The 15720-nt window shown below is 31.9% G+C and overlaps 1 protein-coding gene across 1 annotated transcript in view; it reads right to left on the reverse strand.

The window, feature by feature from the left end:
- The window catches only part of S1P (membrane-bound transcription factor site-1 protease), a gene marked incomplete in the record, with an annotated part of 80081 nt that overhangs the window by 6984 nt on the left and 57377 nt on the right, over positions 1-15720 (reverse strand). Inside the window, 4 exon segments of the mRNA XM_067046355.1 lie at positions 5783-5902; positions 11437-11575; positions 11654-11794; positions 12394-12596. Coding sequence (XP_066902456.1) covers positions 5783-5902; positions 11437-11575; positions 11654-11794; positions 12394-12596 — 603 coding nt within the window.

Here is a 15720-nt window from a genome sequence, read left to right on the forward strand (position 1 = left end):
TTTCCAGCAGACACCAAGTGTCAAATTGCACCTCCATTAGGTGCTGTGGAATGTGCAATGGCAATCACCATACATGGCTTCACCATCAGAATCACGATGAGGTACAACACCTTGAGTCCAAACCTACAAACCCAGTATCTTTGGGAAGCATTTCTGGAGGAGAGGTCCTTTTAGGTACTGCAGTAGCTGAAGTCCAGAATGCGGAAGGTGTCTTTCAGCCAATTCGCTTAGTCACGGATAGTGGCAGCCAGCACTCATTTATGACAACAGAATGTGCCAAAAGGCTAGGATTAACTATTGAGCCATGTGATCAAACCATCACCGGTATAGGACAAACTACAATAGTAGATACCATATGACGAGCTCATATAACAATTAGGTCCAAGATATCGTCTTTAGCCTCAAAAAAATTATCCACCCAGGCTATCGTCGTTCCAAAGATAACAGACAATCTGCCTCAAGTGCCATTTGCTCAGCTTAACAGCTACAAAGGTTATGCGTTAGCAGATCCTGACTTTTGGAAACCTGGCCCTATTGAACTTTTATTAGGTGGAGACCTTTATTTCGACATTATAAGCGGCAAGTCTATTACAATTGACAAAGAATTGCCAAGGCTATTACCCACGTTGTTGGGATACATCATCGCGGGCCCTATAACGTCTGTTCCTCTGTCTCCTAAATCTTCTTCGTTCTTTATACAGTCAAGAGAGGAGGTCAACACAGTAAAAATAACTACTGAAGAGAACGATTACGTGGAAAGACAAGTTTCAGAAGACAAATCTAAGAAAAAACAGAAAAGTACTGACAAATCTTCAGATGTGGATTATTTTCCTAGAGTACCTCCTCCGGCCCATCACAATCCTAACCAACCTAATCAAAATGGTTATTACGACTCAGAAAGGTGGAATTTAGCTCCACCTCCTTCGAAAATATTCCCATCATCTCCTGTTCCGTTTGGTTCTCAACCTCCAATTGGTTCAAATCTTCCTAACCAGCACCAATCACTGATGGTACCTCATCCTCCTCTTCCTCTACCTTATTTTTCTTCCCTTCTATATGCTCCTCAGTCACAGCCTCCAGAAGAAGCTGTAGGTGCTGAAGTTGAAACAGAACAACCTAAAGTTATTGTACCAAACATAAAAAAGTTGCCTTTGAATCCCGGCAAAAGTTTCATGCTATGGTTTGTTAAGTATCTACATGGTGAGAAGGATTCTTCTCCACTTCCAAATTTAAGAACTGTAAGGAAAATAAAGAAGAAAACCAAAAGTCAGAAAAAGAATATTCAGGCAGGCAAAAAACTAGTCCCTGAGATCATAACTGCGGCAAAACCTACAAGCCATTCTAGTTCTAAATCCCAAATCCTTCTTCACCTAATGACTTCCACCCCATTTCTCTCCTCTCCAACCTTTTAAAACCGCTAGAACGCTTTGATCAAAACCAACTCTCAAACTTCCTAGAAGAATGTTCCCTCATCAATCCCCTCCAATCTGGCTTTCGACCTGGCTATTCAACACAATCTGCTCTGCTTAAAATAACCCCATAACCTCCAAACTGCCATGGAACAACAAGACCTAACTATCCTCATCCTCTTAGATTTCTCCAAAGCATTTGATACAGTTGACCACAACATCCTTCTTACCAAACTACGAAATCTTCCTTAATCCAACAGTTTATAATTGTAAATATGTACATTAGCAGAAATTATGTCTTTTCATTTATTATTTTTTAGTTTAATTGAATTTGATTTTTTATCATTTTTCTTTTCTTTTAATTTATTATCAGAAGTGGTATTTGTATCTTCTCATGTTTTATGGTATGACATGTGGTTTTATTATATTTGTTCTATCATTATTTTATATATTCTGTTAATTATTTGTATCTTTTCAAATTTATTGTTTTATTTTATGACGTTTTGTAATTTCATCTATATTTTGTATTTTCATTTTTATTCTAAGGCCCTAAAGCCTAATTTTGACACCTGTATATTATTCTAAAGGGATCAATCCCAGAATAAATAAAGATTATTATTATTATTTCCTATTTTCAGTCCTCTCATTACCCTGACGTTAACTGAACTTTTTATTTCACTTGATATGATAAATGATCAGTAATGGATGAAACAGTCAGTAATGGATTTTTCATTTTGTCCCAGCTCTACTCTTGTATACTGGTAAATACACATGTACGAGAAAATTTGCTATGGTCATGGTATTTGAAAGATAGATATTGAGGATCTGCTTTTCATTGTCATTGCTTGGGTCCTAACCATATTTTCCAAGATCTCCCTGCCATTTTCTTGCAAATTCTGCTCACCTTGCCATTGAAATTTCCCACTATGATATGTATGTCCTGACCATCATCCACTTACTTCAATAATTTGTCAAAGAATGAATCTTTTTTTCGTTGCCAATGCATTCTCGTAGGGTCTGTAAGCAACTAACAGTGAATAAATAAAGTGAGTGCGACTATAATGAGCTTATCATTGACTGCTTTCCAATTCTTGAGGGGGTGACTTCGGTTTTTATAAAAGAATGGGGCCAACTCCTCTTTTGGTAGACTCACCATAACTCATACCAGAATCCAGTAACACATAGTGTCCTATTACTCTTTTCTTACATATAGTGTTCTATTACTTCTTTTCCTTTCTTCTTTGTTCTAGCATTCCTTATTTCCTCTATCACTTCTGGTTCCTTTCCATTTAGTCCTTTGATGTTCCATGTTGGAAGTCAGTTAATCTGTTTTTCGTGTGTTCCAAATGATAGGCTAAGTTTGGGTCTACTGCATCCAAAGCCTGATGGAAGATTTGCTTTCTCAAAGTTTTCTGACCGACTTCCAATAATAATTGTTTGTACTTATATATCATTCTTTACCATATCATTTGTTACTTTTTCAGTATAATTGGTTCATCAGTTATTTATAACTATATTTATATTACTTTTATTCTTATCACTCATTCCTCTATCTTATTCTTCTTCTTTTACTGGCACAACAAGTGCATGAAGCTGCCCTTGGCCTGCTCAACGGCCGCCAACCATTTTTCTCTATCTCCTGTAAGGGTAACTGGGATCCTCAGTTGTCGCAGATCCCGCCTCACAGCATCCCTCCATCCGCCCTTCGGCCTACCACGTCGCCGCACACCATCCGGAACGTAACTGTACAGTTTATGAGCCACTCTTTCTTCATTACATGGCCAAGCCATTTAAGCCTCGGTATCCTTATGTACGAGGAGATGCTACATTTCTTATAGAGCCCAAAAAGTTCACCATTTTTCCTTCTTCGCCAATTACCATTCTCGCATATGGGTCCTAAGATTCTCCTCAGAATTACTCTTTCAAACCTGTCAAGCAGGTTAATGCTTTTATTGCTTAGCCAAGTTTCTCCATCGTATGCGACGACTGGCCTTATCAATGTTTTGTACAGGGTGAACTTGGTGGTACGGCTAACAAGTTTGCTTTTGATTAACCTTACAATGAAGAAATAAGCTCTATTTCCAGCAGCAATTCTGCTCCTAACTTCTTCTTCTTCTTCATCCTGGTTCTCATTGATAATAGAGCCAAGGTAAGAAAAACTTCTTACCACTTCGAAATTATACGGACCCATTACAAGGCGACTCTGCCTCTGGTCCAGAGCTTCTTACCCAGCAGCATAATATTGATTTTTTCCCCATTAATATGCAGGCTCATCCTTTTTCTTTTGCTTCGACATCCGTAGCTTTGAAAGCAGTCCTAATGCTCTGCAGGGATCTACCGATGACGATGACATCGTCTGCATAGGCCAGAACTTGGGTCATCTTTGTGAATACTGTTCCTTCCTGATTTATTCCTGCTCTATTTATGATTGCTTGTAGAGCGATATTAAACAGGAGAGGAGCTATTGGGTCACCCTCTCTTGGCCACATTCCACTTCAAAAGGCTCTGATAATCCACAGGATTTTACTTGGCAGGTTGTGCTCACCATTGTGTATTTTACTAATCGGGTGAGTTTACTAGGAAGCCCCAGTTCATGCATAGCCACTTCATAGTGGCTCGCTCTTTACGATTGTATCATAGGCAGCCCGAAAATCAATGAATAGCATCCAAGTTGTCTGCTGATGTTCCTTCATCTTATCTGAGATTTGCTACAGGGTGAAGATTTGATCAATAGTAGACCTATTGGGCCAGAACCCACCTTGATAATCACCCAGTTTCCGTTCAACATACGGAATGAGCCTATTATACAGGGATAAGGAAAAAATTTAATATGCAGTGTTAAGCAAACTAATCCCTCGATAGTTGCTGCAAATCGTTGCCTTTCCCTTTTTCTTGTATATAGGCACTACTACCGCCTCATTCCACTCCTTGGGTATGGTTTCCTCTTCCCATATCTGAGCTATTAGGTCCTGTAGTTCCCTGGCGACTTTGTGATGCCCTGCTTTAAACAATTCTGCTGGGAGTCCATCATTACAGGGTGATTTATTATTTTTAAGTTTAGACAAGTTGTCTTCGATGTCCTCTACATCGGGTGGAATGGCTTCCAAATCTTCATCATTAATACCTACTGGTGATCGTACACGGTCTTCCAGACAATTCTCTGCTTCTTTCGGGTTAAATAAGTTCTTGAAATATTGCCACCACCTTTCTTGCACTTCTTCTTCTAGGATTAGTATGTTGTCATGGTCGTCTTTGATTAGGTTGGCTCTCCTGATCGGTCCGCACTTGATGTTATTCACCATTTTGTAGAACTTGCAGGACTCATTTCTACTTCTTGAATTTTTTATTCCCTCAATATGTTTCCTTAATGCTTCCCTCTTCTTGCTTCTTACTAATTTCTTCGTGTGCATCCTGGCATCTTTGTACTCCTTGTAACTGAGCCATGTCTTTCGACTAATCGACCTTAATCTTTTTTCATTCCGCTTCTGGATTGACTGTACACATTCATCGTCAAACCAATAGTTACGAGGATGTCTTGTTTTTTCTCCAAACACTTCTTTAGCAGTCTGGGCCAATCCTACCTTGATACACCTCCACTTGCTTTCACTTGTCGCCATAGCTTCACCAACTGTTCCGCTTATGACTATCTCATGAAACTTCTCAGAAAACTTAGTTAGCATTTCTTCTGTCTTTAGACCTTCTGTGTTCCACTGCTCGTATTGGATTTGTTGTTTCTTTGCAGTACATTTTATTCTTTGCTGTAGTTTCATCATAATGAGGTAATGATCCGTGTTAACATCATATCCTCTATACAATCTTATATCATTTACACAGTTAAAGTTTTTGGAGGATACCAGTATGTGATCAATGTGACTTGCTGTGGTGCCATCCGGAGAGTGTCATGTTTCTTTATGGACATTTTTATGAGGGAACATTGTGCTCATAACAGGCATAGATTTCGATGTTGCAAAGCTTACTCATTACTCTATCAGTTACTGTTTTCTCAGTATGATTAGTTTATCAGTTTATTTCTCATTACTATATCAGTTATTGTTTTCATCTCTAGCTTCCTTACTATTTATATTTTGTATTTATGTCAGTTTTTTTATAAATGTCATTTTTATACCTCCAAATTAGTTTCAATTTCTTTGTATCATTACCTCTTTAGTCCTAATGAAGACCTGAAATGTTGAAACATCAGTATTTAATAAATACTTACCACTATTTTATATGTTATTTCTGGTCGCCACTTATTAATAAAGATAAAATATATAGTCCTATACAAAGGAAAACTATAATACTAAAATAAGGGAAGTTAAATAGTAGGTTAGAACAAAAATGTTTTTAAGTTCTTGTTATAAAAAAATGCTTACGTAGGTGCCGACTTATTTAAAGGGTTTGGAAAGGCCCAAATCAAATGAGGACATGGAGGTAAATCCCTTATCATCAGCTTACCAGTGTCAACCACATGATTAACAAGAACTTTTGAATACCTAAAATCAAAAGAACAAATGGTAGAATAAAATGTACATAGAAATACACTATCTAGGAGGTTAGTTGATGGCTCAGTAATCACATGATGAGCTGCATCCTCTAGTAAAAAAAAAAATTGGTGTATTATTACTACTTCCATGTTTGATAATTGAATTTAAATAACTAAATCATATCCATCATGATTATTTAATTTTTTGAAATTAAATAATCCTATGAAAGTCTAATCTTAACCCACAATATGACAGATACAAGTTACTGCTTTCTCACTACTGGTAGTTTTGTTGGATCCAGTGAAATTATTTGTCAACTTTTTATAGGAAAACAAAAAATACAATCATCCGCCGTTCAATTTATTATGCAAATATTTAGGTAGAAATAGAATATAAAACAAACAAAAAATCCATTATGATATAAAATAAATATGAAACAAGGAAGAGTGTTAATCATTCAACATTTCTAATTAGTTAAAAAAAACTCTTCCAGTAGAAGATATTACTTTAAGAAGATAAAAATATGGTTATGAATGAAGACCGTATGAATAATATTAATAGCAAATTCTTGCAAAATCTTCATACTATGCTGCAACAAGACAATATAGCAAGTAAGAAAATTTATAAATTGTACATATCACTGATACATAACATGGCTAAAATCTTTTTCTTGAAGCAAAATGGATTACAAAATAAGATACATTCACAAAATGCAACAATTTGATAATTCATTTAATAATAAGTTTTTAGTTAATAGTGGTTATGCTGATTATTTTAAAGATCTAAGCTATAAAATTATTGACCTTGCAATAAAACAATCTTATTGGATAATAAATAAAATTAAAAAAATTGTTATTGGAATTGCAACATGATTGTGATAAACAACTCTTAATAAATAATATAAAAAACCTAATTAAAGAACACACTGAGCAATGGTTGTTTTTAAAAAAAAAATTGCTTACTAAGAAATTGGATAGAATCATTCAAAATATCATAATTAATAAAATAAATATAAATAACTCAATTAGTAGTGATATTAATGAAGGTTTAACTTCTATTATTGTTAATAACATTAAACAGAAAAATAAAATTATAAAAATTGTAAACTATAAAGATTCTATGATGGATAATTTACAAAAATATAATATACTTTATCTATCATTAAATAGAGTAGAAAATCATACCAATGTTAACATACCTAATAACATATTCAATTTATAAGCACTAGGAGATAAATTTAATTTGAATTTATAAATAAAGATAAAGAGAAAGTTAAAATTATTTCTGATTTAAAAAATATTTTTAATAGTATAGATTCACCAGGTCATCATGTTAACGTCACTAGACACAATATATGCGCAACTATAAATAATTACATTCATAATAAATATACAAATAATGCAAATAAAAAATTTATATCCCCTTTGAATAAACAAATAAGTCAAGACCTTAGAGATTTTAAGAAATTCATGAAAGAAAATGAGGGTATAATTGTAATAAGAACTGATAAAACCAAAAAAATAGCAATGATATATTTAAATGACTATAAGAATAAAATGGAGGATAAACTAAATGATAGTAAAATATATAGAAAATTGCATAATGATCCTTTCAAAGAACTGGTGGACAAAATTAATGTTTACATTAATAAATTATTTAAAAAAGGTTATATTGATAAAAGAATTAAAAACAAATTGGAAGTAACAGATTACACTGTACCAAGGATGCATGGATTATTAAAATCACATAAGGACATTAAAGAACTTAGGCCTATTATTAATAACATAAATGGAACAACTGAAATTTTAGCAAAATTTTTAAACCCTATGTTAAATCAACTCAACAGATCAAATGATTATGATGTTCCTAATGCAATAGAAATGAAATGGATTTTAAACAACATAACTTTTGAAAATGATAAATGTGAAATCTTTAGCTTAGATGTTAAGTCCCTTTTTACTAGCATCCCAGTTGAAGATTGTATTAGGTTAGTGGAAGAAAATTGGGAAGTCATTGAAAAGAATACTAACATTAAAGAAAAAAAGTTGTTCATTGAGGGTTTGCACTTATGTATTAAATATATAGATGATTTGATAATAATTACAAATTTGGATAATATTGAAACAATACATGACCAGTTCAATAAATTTAATAGTAGAATTATATTCATAATACGACCTATCAATAATATAATAAGATTCCTAGACATAAACATAATTAAGAACAAGAGTGGTATATTAAAAACTAAATGGACTAAGAAAGACAAAACTAGTAAAATAATATTAAATTTTAGTACTCGCCAAAAAATAAATGTGGCCAGAAGTCTGATTAAAAAAGTGATAATATTAACAGATGAGGATTTTTTAAAAGATATTAAAACACAAATTTATAATATTCTTATTGAAACCTGTTATCCAAAAAAATTAATTAATAAATTGTAGTATGAAAGAATTAACAACCCTGTAGCAAAGGTTAGTGTTATTAGAATAGAGGAAACTACTGAGAATAATATAAAATATAATGACAATATTAATATAAATAGCAAGAGTTTGAGTAATTTAAAAAAACCTAATCAAAGGAGTATTATGGACTTTTATAAAAATAAAAATATAGATAGTAAAAAAAACAGACAAGGATAGTATATAGAACAAAAAAGAAAAAGAAGTTATTAAGATTAATAATCATCAATTTTTTTAACTACACTATATACCAGGATTAACTGATAAAATTAAAAAGAAATTTATAGAATACGACCATTATAATTTGAAGTTAGGTTTATACAATAATAATAAACTAGGGAATTATCTTAATAATATGAAGGATAAAATTGACAATAAAGATAGACTAAATGTTATTTACAGAATTAATTGCCAGAAGTGTGAAAGTGTGTACTTTGGAGATACCTCAAAAAAATTAAAAACAGGAGTTGAACAACATAAGAATAATTGTAAAAAACCTTAACACAACACAGTATAAAATACGAACATCAATTTGATTTTAAAAATTAGAGTGCTACCAATGGGTAGTTTCTCTACACGCCTGTAACACTCCATTTTAACTAAGATCAAATTTACTGAATGTATTATATAATATACAGTTGTAAATTTCAATGAAGATATTAAAAAAATAAGATTTTAAAAATCCAAAAATTTTATACACGGTGAATCATAGTAGAAATAGAAAATAGAAGCAGTATACATCACAAAAAAACATAGATAAAGCAATCAATTTTAAAACAGATACCAAAACTTTATGTACGTACTATACAGATATTGTAAATAAATTAACAATTTAAGGAGTTTAGAATAATTTAATGCATTGTTAACATATAAAAAAAATTGTTTTAAATGTTTTTAAATCAGTTATCTTTTAAGTAATAGAGATAGGAGAATGTTGGCTTGGTTGTAATCTATTTTTTATCAATGTTAAAGATAACCTTTAAGGTAATAATATCTCCTTATTTATAAAATGTAACTGTTTAATTATTAAAGAAATTTTACAATGTGACATTAATATGTTGGTATTATGAAGATTAGATTAATAAGGAGAAACATATTGTAATTAGATATAGATGTTAATCAGGTAATTGGTTTAAAAAAATTTTTAATAAATAATTGTGATATATTTAAAATGTTGTATGCATGTTATGTATTTGAGAATTTGTTCAAGAGACCTGACGATGGGGTGACAACTCCGAAATGTTGTTTTCATTATGATATAAAATAAATATGAAACAAGGAAGAGTGTTAATCATGTGTTCAACATTTCTAATTAGCCTAAACAAAAAAATATATAAAATAAATTGAAGAAATTTAAATGTAAGACAAATAAATATCACAATGAGTCCCACAGAACTACCCACCTGTCTTGCTGCAGGTTAAATTTAATTATCCGATTCGAGTTATTTGATTATACCAGGTCATTCAAAAAGTCCTGTCGTTTTTTGGGGGGAAATTATAAATAAATAAATATTTTCAAATAATCACCTTTATTCATCAAAATATCCACCGTTACAGTCGGTAACCTTCTCCCAACGAGATGGTAAAGCCCAAATTCCTTCCTTAAAAAACTGTTGATTTTTACTGTAAAAATAAGTGGTCAGTTCGTGAATTAGGTTGTCACGGTCTTGAAAACATTTTTGTCTCAGATTGTTGTCGAGATCTCTGAATAGGTGATAATCAGTGGGTGACAGGTCAGGGGAATATGGTGGGTGAGGCAAAACTTCCCAGCCTATTTCTGTCAATTTTTCCCTGGTCAATTTGGCGGTGTGTGGTCGAGCGTTGTATTGAAGAAGCAAAGGTCTTCTTCTGTTGACTAAGCAGGGATCAAAAGTCTTAAGCTTGGATTGGCAATGGTCCAGTATATTGCAGTATACTTCTGCAGTGATGGTTTGCCCTTGATTCAGAATCTCAAAATGCACTATACCTTTGGCTGTCCAGAAAACAATGAGCAAAACTTTCTTTGGATGGAGATCTGGTTTTGGAAATTGTTTAGGTTTCTCATCTGCCGACAACCACTGATATGATCGTCTGAAGTTGTTGTACAACACCCATTTCTCATCACAGGTGATGATTCGATTCAAAAAGGGTTCGACTTTCAAGCGGGAAGTTAACGAAGATGCAGTTGTCAAGCGAACAAGCATATTGGCATCTGAAAGCTTATGAGGAATCCATTTATCCAGTTTTTTCACTTTTCCCAGTTCTTTAAGGTAATTCCAGGCAGTGGTGGCTGAGATATTAAGTTGAGAGGCTATCTCTGAACAACTTTGACGCGGATCCAACTCTACTACTCTTCGAACGTCCTCCTTATCAACTACAGTTGGTCGACCTGAGCGTGCCTCGTCTTCTAGTGTCTCGTCGCCTCCACGAAATTTTGAAAACCAAAATTGTGCCTTCCGCTCAGACAGCACATCTTCCCCAAACACGGAGCATATTTTTCTAGCAGTTTCGGCAGCTTTTGAGCCAAGTTTAAACTCATAGAGCAAAATCGACCGAATTTGAGTTTCAACTGGAATCATTTTAACTAGACAGTTGGATGGTGACTGCATTAAATTAATCCTCCTTAGCCTCCTATTCATAAAGTATAAACATTTGTGTTTACATGGATAAAAGTTGTATTGAACGGAATTAATTAGAAAACAATCTAAAATCAAAATAAACAACGAACAAACGAAAAACGACAGGACTTTTTGAATGCCCTGGTATTAGAAAATACCCCATTTCAAAGTTGTTTTTTTTTTTTTTTTTTTTTATGTTAACTTCTATTTTCAATTAATTAGTTATGAAAATTGATCTGTGATAATTATTTATAATTGATAAATAAATACAAAACAGACTTTTGCCTTGAAAAATCTGAAGATATTCCTGCTAAACTAATCTAATGAAAACCCTTCTAGGTTGGAATTAGAGGAAATTCCTTTTAATTTTTTTAAAACTATATAAAAAAAAGTTGTAATTAATGTTTTTACAAATTTCTTCTCCACACTCTACTGACTCTAAATACAATGATTTTACTTATAAGCATATACAATGTCAACAAATTACCTATACAGATGATTTCCTTCCATCCTTTGGGGGTAGTATTTAACTTCATCTGTTATTTTAAATTGATTTTGCAAAAATGATGAAGGTATGTGAGCACTCGTAGTATATTCAAGTATGGCATCCAAAAGCCAAAAACAATCTAAATAACAATAAAAGCAGAATGAAAAATGATAAGATAACCATTAGCGGTTGTTTAACAATAAGTAATAAAATCTACCTTTCTGCAAATGACTATTATCAATACAATTGGAATCTCCATAAACAGCTATTCGTCCACTGCTGACACTGTTCTGGGTTTGAAGTAAACCTAGGATAGGGACCTTTTCTTTGAAAGATTTTCCACCAATTATTTTTGAACCTTAAAAGACAAAACTTTGAACACAATACTTCCACAAGATTAATATGGAGTCATTGAACTAAATTCTATTAATGAAAAGTGAAACACTATCAATATTTTAAAAATATAACAAACTCTTATTTTTTTTTATTTTTGGAAATAAGTTTTTAAAAATATTTGTTGAAAAAGGCTTTTAACTTAATATGATGAATTCAGAACAATATCCATTCATTAAAAATCACAATAATTCAAAATTATATTTCAAACTGGAAGATTATTGATTGACCGTGTATATAGATGAAAGGAATATGCTCCGGGTGCGGTCAAAAAGGACTCAAATAGTAGATAATTATACTATTTTATTGAGCCAACGTTTACTTAATACTTAATATTTTTACTGAAATATAAAAAGTGCTAATTAACATAATCACTCACATGTAATGAAATCTTCAACGATCAATAGTTATTGTTGGCAATCACTGGGAACTTGCACAATAGCTATTGTACACTGTATCTCAATACAAAACATGTGATTTTTATAACAAAATATTGTGTATCATGATTCTTATGATGAAGCTTTGATAATTCTTAAAACCAATTAAATATCAACTAATTCTTACCTTCATTGAAAAGTGATGCTGCAAAAGTAATACCATTGGCTGGAAACTTAACTAAGTGAGTTCCTGAGCCATATGTAATAATTTGTTTAGCAAGGCTATAGTCTCCTTCATACACCCCATCTCCTAGCACAATATTCCAAGAAGACAAAAGGTCATTGAGAGCTGGGATATTGGCACCTCCAGTATCAGGCATCCACCATTGCCTAATAATAAAAGAATAGCTTTATAAAAAATAAATAATATAAAATTATTGAATTATCAAGAGGTATTCAAAATATTATGCTATTTCAAAAAATTAAAATAGGTTTTGCAGCAAATATAATAAATTAGGATCACATAACTAGGATTTTTACATTCATTGAAGGGGGGTTTATAATTCATCACTTATAGGGTAGATCCAAAGTGAATCATCCTTGTATACATATTTTCATCTACTTCAGTGGTTCCATTGCACTGTTCATCACTTTGTATCTGATTCATGTGTGAACTGTGTAGTGAAAAGTATTCTTTGAGGAAGAATAGAAGAATAATATGAAAGGGCATTTAGTTTCATGTACACTGATTCAGGAACTGACACACAGTATACTGACAAGTGGCCATGGTCAAAGAAATTAGGGGAAAAACAATAGGAAATAGTTTAATATCAATTATTTTATGACAACCATTGAAATAAATGAGTTATCACTTCAGATAAATACAGGAACAACAAACACACAAGGAAAACCTAGCATACACGACAAAGATTCATTCCATAGTTATGGGACGAGACGGAGTTGTTTATGTTTTTCAACTGCATTCCAGACCAATTTTTGCTTTCAAGACCTGATGATAGGACAGTAAATGTACATGTATCTGTAAATGGAAAAGATGCAAGGTCTGCTTAAAAACCTGTTCAAATTTATGTTGTAGAAAATATGACGGCAATGAAAATAAAGAAGTATTCTCATTGAAATCTCCATAATTAAAGACCATACCCATTAAGATAAATAATCTTGGATAGATAAAATGTGTAAGATAAGGACAGATCTAGCAGTAGGTTAGATGTGATCCAAAACAAGTAATGCGACAGAGGACAGAACATAAACAGTGAATGGTAGTACCACAGATGCAATTTTAGATTGTCTAATAGTATAAACCAAAACCAAATGAAAATATGAACAGAGGAGTGTTCTTATTAATAGGGCAACTATATGAACATTACTGTATTATTAAGTGGCTAACTGAACTTAGGTGTATCAGCATCATTTCTAATACAATTTTTTTGTTTTATAATATTAAGAAAAAATTATCAATTAAATATGTATTAAAAATGACCTTATTAACTTCACCGCATTTTATTTATTTATTAAAATTGTTGGCTACTTTCAAGTAATTTTCAAATACACTCTAGAAAGGAGTCCAAATAAGTCTTCAGTAATGTAACATGAAAAAAATTAAGCATAATTCAAAATCTCAAGACTGAACAGTAAAATTCAATGCATTTTTCGTTGAGTTAAGGGATTAAATTTATAAAAAAATCAGAACTATAAAATGTTTTTGACTAGTTTCTGATAAAATGTACAATTTGAACTTAGGAATGAATTTGAATAATTTTAAAGGTTGTATCCTTGTTTGATAATGAAAAATTGTTATCTAGCTTATGATCAATGTTAGTCAAAACTAAAAACAGTTGGAAAATATAATTTCAAGTATAGATAAATTAATGAGGTGTAGATTAATGATTGGAGAAGTTTGTCGGGGGGTGCGGTCAGCAAAGAACAACATAAATAAACAAAACCATATTTATTTATTTTATGCCGACGTTTCGACCTGAGTTTCAGGTCTTCATCAGGGAACAAAAGAGATAACAACAACATTTAGAGTAACATACAATTGAAAAGGAATAGTATACAAACAAATTTAGAATTATACAAAATATTGAATTAAATCATAAATGATAAAAAATTGATAACTGATAATAGAATAGTACAAAATTTTTAATTGATTGATATTCGTGGAATTGTATGGTAGTAAATTGAAAACAGTGACAGATGAAATATAATATCATGTAGGTAAGAAGATATGTATAATATATGCAGGTATAATATATAGGTATATGTATAATATATAGGTAAGAAGATATGCAAGTAGTGTCTAAAAAAAAAAACTGAAAAATTAAATAAATAAATTGAATCTACAAATTGAACATTATGACAGACAATGAAAAATAGTGAATGGCTTATATCTGAATTACATTGTGAGTATTAACTTATATACCTATACTAAAAATATAAATATATACAAAAGGAAAAGGTAGTATATGGAGAAAAGGAAAGAATAATGTAACAAATATGAGAACGAGAAGGGAGACTTATGTTGTGGCGTAGAAGGTTGGCTAGTAACTGATTGATGTAAGAGTTTATTTGAAATTTCCGCTAGAGTGAGCTACTAGGCTGCAGTTAGAAACGTAACTGTCAAGAAAGACTGTTATGACACAACAGTTGATATGAAATATCAATAATAAAAAGGTCAAGTTATAGTTTAAAAGAAATACATAGAAACCAGTGATATGTAAAAATACGGAGCCCAATGGTCAAAAAATTATGAATACAAATTAATAAGAATAAAACATATTTTATATAAACAATAATACTGAAAATAGATAATGATTGATAAAAAAATTGAATTATGGGTGCTTTCATAAGTTAACTATTTGGGAATAGGCTAGGGATAGGTTTTGTTTATCTGTTTTGTGATTGACTGAGGAAGCTTCTAATTGTATAAAAATACTTTCGGATATTAATCGTTTGTCATGGTTAGGGAAAGAAGCTAGTATGGTGGTATTGTCAAAATCAAAAGTGTGTTTCAATATTAAGCTATGTTCAGATAATTTAGAAGCCATGAAATTACGAGAGGAGACGGAAGATTTGTGCTGGGTTATGCGGTCTTTAAGTAAATTTTTTGTTTCGCAAATGTAAGATGCATTGCAATTAGAAGTGGAACAAGGGATACGGTACACTACCTGGGAACGGTATTGAGGAGGAATTGGATCTTTAAGATTGGTGTAAATAAAAGACAGTTTGTTATGGGCTTTGAGGGCTAGACGGAGGTTTGGGATGGAGGAACGTAATTGTTTTTGAATGTTGTCTGTAAGAAAGGGGATGTAAGGTAATGATCTGTATAGGGGGATGGAAAAAGATTGCAGAGAATTTTGTGTAGTTGGGGTATGGTTTTTATAATTGTAAAAGAGTTTGTCGATGATTTTTGGAGGGAAGTTGTTGTTTAAGAGAATTTGTTTAATGCGGAGATAGTTATTGTCATGAAATTGGGAATCCGAGAGAGAAAAAC

The sequence above is a fragment of the Halyomorpha halys genome, unplaced genomic scaffold, assembly GCF_000696795.3.
Source record: "Halyomorpha halys isolate HHAL.00 unplaced genomic scaffold, Hhal_1.1 Scaffold350.1, whole genome shotgun sequence".
NCBI lineage: Eukaryota > Metazoa > Arthropoda > Insecta > Hemiptera > Pentatomidae > Halyomorpha > Halyomorpha halys.